The sequence below is a fragment of the Thamnophis elegans genome, chromosome 2 (genome assembly GCF_009769535.1).
Source record: "Thamnophis elegans isolate rThaEle1 chromosome 2, rThaEle1.pri, whole genome shotgun sequence".
Taxonomy (NCBI): domain Eukaryota; kingdom Metazoa; phylum Chordata; class Lepidosauria; order Squamata; family Colubridae; genus Thamnophis; species Thamnophis elegans.
The window spans coordinates 174,654,677-174,664,420 of record NC_045542.1 but is presented as its reverse complement, the minus strand read 5'-3'; the positions used below and the strand labels follow the sequence as shown (position 1 = coordinate 174,664,420).

The following is a 9,744-nucleotide window of genomic DNA, read 5'->3' as shown; positions in this document are numbered from 1 at the left end:
TTTTTTTAGATACTGAAAAATGCACCAAATGTCCAGATAATCAACATCCAATCAAGAACCGAATTCAATGTGTCCCAAAAAGAATAACCTTCCTGTCCTATGATGAATATCTGGGCATCATCCTCATCTCCTTTGCCCTACTCTTGTTCCTAACCACAGTGTTCATTTTAATCCTATTCCTTCAACACCTGGAAACTCCCATTGTCAAAGCCAACAACCGGGACCTCTCCTTCATCCTCCTGAACTCTCTCCTGCTTTGCTTTTTGACCCCCTTTCTCTTCATTGGGCAACCAAGGAAAGCCACCTGTCTTCTCCGACAAACCATGTTCAGCATTGTCTTCTCAGTAGCCGTGTCTTCCGTGTTGGCCAAAACCATCACGGTGGTGCTGGCCTTCCTGGCCTCAAAACCAGGGAACAGGGTGAGAAGATGGTTGGGGAAGAGTTTGGCCAACTCCATTATTCTTTGTTCTTCTGGTGTCCAAATTTTCATTTGTGCCATGTGGCTGGGAGTTTCTCCCCCATTCCCTGACTCTGACCTGCACTCCCAGCCTGGAGAGATCATCCTTCAATGCAACGAAGGCTCCATCACCATGTTTTATGTTGTCCTTGGCTACATGGGTTTCCTAGCTGTCGTTTGCTTCATGGTGGCTTTCTTGGCTAGGAACCTGCCTGGGGCCTTCAACGAAGCCAAGCTGATCACCTTTAGCATGCTGGTCTTTTGCAGTGTCTGGATCTCCTTTCTGCCCACCTACCTGAGCACCAAAGGAAAGTCCATGGTGGCCGTGCAGGTCTTCTCCATCTTGGCCTCTGGTGCTGGGCTGTTGGGTTGCATCTTCATCCCCAAGTGTTACATTATCCTCCTGAGGCCAGATCTAAACACTAAGGAACGTCTAATGATAAAAGTAGGGAACTGAAAACTAAATGGTTTTTAACACTCATAACATTTGATTACGGACTGTAATTGTTGTTGGTTTATATGCTTTGTTTGCCTGTCAGCTTCTGCCTTGCTGTTGCTTCAGCTGCCATGAAACGGGAAGGGGGGGGGCGTGTATTTGGGAGGGGTTAATTAATGTGCTGGAGGAATGTTCTAGGATGTACCAGTCGTTGGGACTGCGCATGCGTATGTGTTTCCCGCCTGCATCAACGGCCTACACATTCCATCGTTGGCCTGTCTTTTTGAAGTTATCTCACACCTGACATTTGAAGGACTTATGATTGGACTGCAGCTTTGATCCTAAGGGGGGGGAACGGGCTATCCTGTATATCAATTGCTTTCGCGCCATATTAATCAGACTTTGCTTTGCTACTGCTCGCTTACCATTTATAATTAGTAAAAGTACTTTGATTTCCAACCCATGGAGTCTCTTAGTTTTCTTTCCTAATTATGGAATGGAGTGGGCCTGACAAGAAGCAAAGTCTCATTAATAACCCTTTCCAGGAGGTTTACGTCTTCCGAGAAGGGAAATAATGTCTTCTCCGATCAGAGAGGAGGAGGGCGCCGTTGGAGGAGCGGATTCCAGTGAACTAGGACCTCCCGACCTTTCTTTACACGAGCCCAGCCCGCCTGACCGACCCTGGCACGAAGATTTATTTCAACTGCAAATTTCCAGCCAACCTGAACCTTCCCCCCCACCCCGATGGTCAACTTCGGTGGGACAAAAAGAGATAGAGACAAGTTGGAATGCTGGTCTCACCCAAAGACCACCCCGACAAACTTCGCTGGAGCCGGGTGCCGTGAGAAAACCCCAGGCGAGTGAGTTCCCTGACTATTGGAGCCAAAGGTACTTTGGGGAGAGAAGAGGGGGCGATGAAGGAGAATGGAGAAGTTATGAGCACCAGGGGCACGTGAGAAAACCCCAGCGGAGTGAATTACCTGATTATTGGGGTCAAACATATTTGGAGGAGAGAAGGGGGGAGGAGGAAAGAGACTGGAGAAATTGGCAACATTACCCACGCCAGGCATCTCCCCCCCCCCCTCGGCCCGCGTCACCCCCTGCGGCTAGAGGTTTTGCAGATCAAGGAAGACCTCCCCCCCAGCCTCCCCCCCGAAGACATCGGATGGCTAAAATCCCTCCCTTGCCTGTACGTTTTAATGGTGGTTCTGCTAGCCTCCCCTCCTTTCTTATGCAAGTGTTTAACTACATGGAAATTTATGGCCGGGACTTTGAAACTGACACCATGAGAGTCAGGATGATTCTTTTGTCCTTAGATGGTGAGGCGGCTACATGGTCGACTGCGTTGCATATGTCGGGCTCTCCCCTCTTGGGGAATTTCAACCGTTTTATGGAGGCTTTCCGCCAACGTTTTGATGACCCATTAACTGAGAAGCGAAACAAATTGAAGTTTTTAACCTTTGCACAAGACGATAGACCTGTCGCCCAATACATCCAGGAATTTCAGTGTCTTTCCCAATATATGAGAGGATGGGGGGAGGACGCTCTTCTGGACAGGTTTGCTGAAGGGTTAAATGAAGACATTTATCAGCAATGTGTCAATCGTAACCTGCCGAGACGTTTAATCACTTGGTTTGAGCATGCTGCCGACGCTGAACTCGACTTAACCCGCCTCCGCTATGCCAAAGAAGAAAGAAGAAAGCGGAAAGAGAGGGCGGCCAAGTCCCTCCCCACTCCTGCAACTCAATCGCTTTCCAAAAGACGAGGTGAAGCGAGAGGGCCCCCTTCTGGCTTCTCCAGACCTTTAACATGCTTTCGTTGTGGCAAGCTTGGGCACACCGCCCCCGAATGTCGGGCTAAATTGCCTCTCTCGGCCCAACCCCCTCCCAGACGTGAGGAAAAGTCTGCCAGGGGCCCTGACAAGAAGAAGAAGGAAACGGCTTTCGCTGGGGATTCCACCCCCCCTCCTGTTGCCCAGCCATTAGAGGGTGACGCAGATGCTAACTCCTCTTCTTCGGAGGACTCCGATGACGACACATCGCCTTACTGGGTGAGTTCAAACAAGGGGCCCCTTCTAATCCCTATTGAATTAAAAGTTCCTCCCGAGGGGACACCTGCCACCCTCCTTGCTTTACTTGATTCCGGCTGTTCCCGATCCATGATCAATCCAGCCATGGTAGAGAAATTGGGCCTCAAATTGCGCACGTTGAAAACCCCAATTGTGTTTTGCCAAATAGACGGTTCCATTGCGGGGGGGGGGGACCCGCCCATTTTTTTACTGAACCTTTGGAGATGACAATGGGTACCCATACTGAATTAATCTCTTTTCTGGTCGCACCTGGCATGGACAGGCCACTCATTTTGGGCATCCCATGGCTTCGGAAGTGGAACCCTCCCATAAACTGGCGGACAGGCCGCTTACGCATCCGCTCGAAGGTGCCTCCAGTGGGGGAGGGCTCTCCGGACCTGCCTGCTGTCACTGACATTCCTGAAGTTGCCGCTAGAGGGCAGGAGCGTATTGCAGGGGAGGAGAAAATTCCGAAAGAATATCTAGACCTTAAGGAAGTTTTCAGCGAACAATCTTCGGACATTCTGCCCCCCCACAGACCGACTGATTGCTCCATAGACATTTTACCCGGGGTTAGGCTCCCTAAACCCCGCATTTACTCCATGTCACCCAGAGAAATGGAGGAGATGCGTTCTTTCATTGACAAAAATTTGAAACGTGGTTTCATTGAACCAGCCCGCCCCAAAGTGGCTGCTCCTGTACTGTTTCGTGAAAAGAAAGATGGTTCTCTTCGCTTATGCTGTGACTTTCGAAACCTTAACGCTATCTCTACTCAAAACCTCTACCCACTCCCGTTGATGAAGGACTTGTTAGCCCAACTGGGGAAGGGCCGCATCTTCACAAAATTGGACCTGCGAGAGGCTTACTATAGGGTCCGCATTAAGGAAGGGGACGAATGGAAAACCGCGTTCAACTGCCCTCTTGGTTGTTTCCAGTTCCGGGTTATGCCTTTTGGCCTGCAGGGGGCTCCTGCTGTGTTCATGCAATTTATTAATCAGATCCTGCACGATCATCTGTACAAGGGCGTTATCGTATACCTGGACGATATCCTCATTTATACCCGCACTTACGACCACCACGTCAATCTGGTGCGCACTGTTTTGAAAAAGCTCCGTGCCGCTAACCTTTATGCCAAATTGTCTAAGTGCGAGTTTCACCAAACTACAATTGACTATCTAGGCTACCGCATCTCCCCTGATGGCATTGAAATGGACCCTGGGAAGGTGAAGGCGGTCACTGAATGGGACGCGCCCAAAACTCGTAAACAATTGCAAAAGTTTTTGGGTTTCGCTAATTTCTACCGTCAATTTATTCCCTCTTTTGCCGACATTGCTCTCCCTATTACTAATTTGCTCAAGACGAAAGGCGACCCGAAGCCTAAACCCAATAAACCTTTGGACTGGACCATGGAATGCCAGGCGGCATTTGAAAAGCTTAAACGCCTTTTTGCCGCTGAACCGATTCTTAAACATCCTGATCTCACCCAGCCTTTCGTTGTCCAGGCTGATGCCAGTGATGTCGCCGTAGGGGCCGTTCTGCTGCAAGCCAACGACCAAGGTAACTTACAGCCTTGCGCTTACACCTCCCGTAAACTCACTGACACGGAGCGGCGCTGGGCGGTTTGGGAGAAGGAGGCTTTTGCGGTCCGTTGGGCCCTCGCTACTTGGCGCCATTTCCTAGAAGGCTCTAAACACCCATTTGAGGTTTGGACTGACCACAAGAACTTGGAGGCGTTGCGAACGCCTCGTCGTCTCTCCCCCAAGCAGAAGCGATGGGCCCAATATTTCAACCGTTTCAATTTCACTCTAAAGTATATCCCGGGGGGAAAGAACTTCATGGCGGATGCTTTGTCCCGATTACCTCAATACAATTGTTCTAAACTGAGCATCGTCCAACCGCTCCTGGCAGCTCCGGTACTCACACGTCAACAGACCCACGCTCAGAAGGAGGTACCTCAAGATCTACTTTCTGACCTCAAAGCGGCTCTTCCTCAAGACGATTGGTTTCTCAACCATCGGGACGAGTGTACCATGAGGGACGATCTACCGTGGATTGGTGCTAAATTATACATCCCCGCTTCCCTACGACTTGTCGTCCTTCGTCGCGCTCATGACTCCAGAATGGCGGGTCATTTTGGGTTCGTGAAAACTTTGCACCTCGTGAAGAGACAATTCTGGTGGCCGTCTTTAAAAAAGGACATTGAACTGTATGTCGCCAGTTGCCCGGTTTGCGCGACCGCCAAAAAACCACCGGGGAAACCGCAGGGCTTTCTACAGTCCGTCGCTCGCCCAGTCGCTCCTTGGAAGGAGATTTCTATGGACTTTATTGTTGAACTTCCCGAGAGCCAGGGGCATACCGTCATCTGGGTGGTCACTGATTTGTTTTCCAAGCAAGTTCATTTCGTGCCTTGTCACAGGATTCCTTCCGCCAAGGCGTTGGCTAAACTGTTCCTCTCCCACATCTACCGTTTGCATGGGGTTCCCGACCGAATTATCTCCGATCGTGGGGTCCAATTCACATCTACTTTTTGGAAAGAGTTTCTCAAATGCCTTGGAGCCACCCAGGGCCTTAGCTCCGCCTACCATCCTCAGACTAATGGCGGCTGTGAACGTACTAATTCCGTCCTTGAACAATATTTACGTTGTTTCATCAATTATCAACAGGACGATTGGGTTGACTTGTTACCGCATGCTGAGGTGGCCTATAACAACTCGGTTCACTCCAGCACGGGGTTCACCCCTTTTCGGGTCGTTTACGGCCAGGATTTTGTTCCTATTCCCGAACTGCCTACGGCCCAGCCTCAGGTTCCTTCAGTTGCCGACTGGAGTGACCGTCTCAGTCGCATTTGGCCTCTGACTCTTTCCACCTTGGACGCTGCCCATAGGGCCCATAAGAAGCAAGCCGATAGGAAACGCTCTCAGCCCTACGAGTACCACGTTGGGGACTTAGTTTATTTGTCCACAAAATTTTTGCACACTACACAGAAGTCCAAGAAGTTAGGCCCCAAGTATGTTGGCCCTTTCCCAATTGTGAAAGTTATCAATCCTGTTTCTGTTCGTTTACAATTGCCCAAACACCTCAACCGTATCCACCCGGTGTTCCATATCAACCTCATCAAACCGGTTCGGGTCTCCCACCTTCGGCCCCCCCGATGACCCTCCACCTGCTCCGTTGCTGATTGATGGGGAACGTCATTTTGAAGTTCGTGAAATTCTTGATTCCCGCAGGCACCATAATCGCATCCAATACCTTGTGGCTTGGAAACATTTTCCCCCCTCCCACGCGGAATGGGTTGATAAGTCCCACGTTCGTGCTCCCCGCCTGCTTCAGAAATTTTATGCTTCTTATCCCGACAAGCCTTGACTTTTCTCCCCTCCCTCTTCTGTTTGTGTTTGTTATTTGTCTGTTTTGTTTGTTTTCTTCCAGGCCTGACAGCCTTTTCTCCGGGGGACGGCCGGATGTCAGCTTCTGCCTTGCTGTTGCTTCAGCTGCCATGAAACGGGAAGGGGGGGGCGTGTATTTGGGAGGGGTTAATTAATGTGCTGGAGGAATGTTCTAGGATGTACCAGTCGTTGGGACTGCGCATGCGTATGTGTTTCCCGCCTGCATCAACGGCCTACACATTCCATCGTTGGCCTGTCTTTTTGAAGTTATCTCACACCTGACATTTGAAGGACTTATGATTGGACTGCAGCTTTGATCCTAAGGGGGGGGAACGGGCTATCCTGTATATCAATTGCTTTCGCGCCATATTAATCAGACTTTGCTTTGCTACTGCTCGCTTACCATTTATAATTAGTAAAAGTACTTTGATTTCCAACCCATGGAGTCTCTTAGTTTTCTTTCCTAATTATGGAATGGAGTGGGCCTGACAGCCTCTATTTGACAATTTAAGTTATTTAAATTTAAACAAAATAGCAATAATAACAGAAATCAAATTTAAATCAAGACAATCATCAAAGAATAAAATAACTTAATAGTTAATATTTGTATTTTAAAACAATTGGTAGCCCTCCTTTTCCTCAGCACACAAGTTAGCCAATATTTGACTTTAGCAATCCTTTAAGAGAGGAGAGATATGAAACGTGTCCTGGGCTTTGGACTGATTTTAGCTTGGTAGGCATCTTCAGAGTTAGCTAGGAAGGTCTCAACCTCATCTCCTTCATGGTTCTTTCAGAAGTGGCATTTCAATTCTCCCAAGATCTGGTTCTATTGGGAGGAGAAAGTTTAGTGCGGATGATGCAGCGTGGCATCTCCCACAGCTCTATTTGGGTTTGGTGCTCTTTCTCAGCAATCTCCCTTCAGTTAAGCTCCAAATCAACTTTCACCCTCTTTGTTGCTTCCTCTCTCTTAGCCTCCCATTCCATCTTCTCTGGGCTGAGCTGCTGAACAGCCTTTCTGCCTTCTGGTGGGGAATCTTCTGTAGCAGAGATCTTCATAGCTTGAGCCTTTCTGAGATGGGTTGGCATTCTTGTAGTCTTTGTCACTTCTCAGCTGTGTGACTGTCCTAGCACTACCTAGCCTCTCCATCATTGTCAGTTTTTAGTGGGGAGGGGATAAAGACCTGTGGTTGGTGTGTGGTTTTGGTGAGTGTCAGAGGGTTTTTTTAAAAGGGAAAAAAACATCTTGATTTCCTAGTTACCCCCTATTGTTCAATATCCCAATATATAATAATGGGAAAAAGTGTCCTCGTGGTCAAACCTGCTCCTCCTCTGAGCTCCTTCAGTTCTGAGGAGATCCAGCTATGGGGGAACAGCTATTGGCCAATTTGGTCTCCTTGTTCCCACCCTTCTTCCTCCCCAGACCTCTGAGGAACCAGAAGACGATTAATGGAGAAATCCTCACCCACTTTGAATACCTGTAGTTTGAATGTGACCTCTGCCAGTTGACAGTGGAAATAAATCATTTTTTTAAAAGGAGGGAAAATTCCTCTATTCTCTTGTACCTTCCGGTGTTCAGTATCCTACTACATGTGGAATCAGATGTAGGAAACAAAGCAAGTAATGAACTCCTACTGCGGTGTTTATTGGCATGCTCTGGTGGGAGTCCATCAAATAACATGGAGAGAAAGCCCCACAGAACAAGGAGTTGTATTCATATCATCTCAAAATGACTGGAGAGACTAACACATAAGAAACAAGTGATGTAAGCACACATATTCAGAGGTAAAGAGTGTCAAGTTACTACTGTATACGTAAGTGAGCTCAGGTTCCTTCTGTTTTCCTTCAGGGAAGGAAGGACTAAGGAAAATCAAACAAACCCCAATCAAGCAATAAAACAGGGGAGAAAACATAAATCAAAAGGAGGAGCCACTTTGATAATGCCGGACCCCAAAAAGGAAGCATTTCCCCTTGCAAATCTTTGGGATTGTTGGATTGAGATGACAAACGTTGGCGTTATAGTGCTTTATAGCAACTTGATTGCATCAATTCCATTTATCTAAGACCAGATTTTTCCCACAGTCTTGTTCCCGCATTTGGCCTCAAGGAGGTCACCATATGGGTCTCCCAAGAGAACAGGGTTTAGCCTTGCACTCTCCTATGAGCAATAACTCAAAAGTCCTAAACGTTGCCCTGAACAGAGTAAAAGGATAATGGCAGCCAGGAGAATTGGGAATTCTAGAGCCTGGTTTCATAGCCAACCTGTCCCAGGCAAGCTGAGATCATCCAGTTCCAGAAACTCCTGGAGGGATTGTTGTGTGGTTCGCTTAGCTGGATCTCCCAAATCCTGCATGGTAACTTTTATTTGCAAGGAATTGTTTGTGAGTTTAAAGCAGGGGTCCTCAAACTTTTAAAACAAGGGGCTGATTCACGGTCCCTCGGATGTTTGAGGGCCGGACCGGCTGGGTGAGCATGGTTAGGTGGTCATGTGACTGGGTGGGCGTAGCTAGGGGGTCATGTGACTGGGTGGGCGTAGCTAGGTGGTCATGTGACTGGGTGGGTTGGCCAATTTATCATTTTATTTGCCTTTCCCCTTGTTGTACTTGCCCCTCCCCTACGGATCATAGATGTCAGCCTCTGCTTTGCTGCTGCTTCGGCTGCCATGAAATGGGGAGGGAGGGCATGGTATTTGGGAGGGGTTTACTAATTGTGACGGAGGAAGGTTCTGGAGTTCAGCTGCCTGTCGGACTACGCATGCGTAGGAGATTCCCACCAGGACTAACGGCACCCACATTCCATCTTCGTGATGCTTTTTGGAGTTATCTCACACCTGACACTTGAGAGAATTATGATTGGACTGTAACTGTGATGCCAAGGGGTGGGGAATGGGTTATTCTATATATCAATCGCTTTCGCGCCTAAATAATCAGACTTCGCTTCGCTATGCCTTTAATCATTTATAATTAGTAAAAGTACACTTGATTTCTACTCATGGAGTCTCATGGTCTTCTTTCCTAATTATCTAATGGAGAGGATCTGACAATATGGCTGTGAAAAACTTCCTGAAAGGCTGTTTTTAAAGCATTTTTAAAGATTTTTAAAGAACTACCTTACAAGCCGGAATCAGAGCTGCTTTTCAAGCCACCAGCAACCCCTCCCCTACTTATACACTAGCCCTGGATCACATAGCTGCACTGGCGAGATCCCCCCTCAATCAGCTGGCTTTCCCCAGCACCCTCCAGCCTTCCTTCAGCAGCAGCCGTGTGATCAGAATGCAGCTCACCCGGTGAAATAACTAACCAGAAGTGCAGCTGGAGCAGATGCTCACTGGAAGATAAGGCCAACGGTGAGGGGCAGGGCAAGGGGAGGGGCTGAATCCCATCCCTCCACATGCCGGATAGTT

General features: G+C 48.4%; 1 protein-coding gene across 1 annotated transcript; it reads left to right on the top strand.

The window, feature by feature from the left end:
- Positions 1-323: 323 nt before the first annotated feature.
- Positions 324-914, top strand: LOC116502618 (vomeronasal type-2 receptor 26-like). The gene has a single exon (XM_032208489.1). It carries the CDS (start codon positions 324-326, stop codon positions 912-914), a length of 591 nt encoding a protein of 196 aa, XP_032064380.1.
- The last annotated feature ends 8,830 nt before the right edge of the window (positions 915-9,744 follow it).

Coding starts and splice junctions, on each gene's coding strand:
- LOC116502618 (XM_032208489.1), top strand. CDS start 324: ATGTTCAGCATTGTCTTCTCAGTAGCCGTGTCTTCCGTGTTGGCCAAA.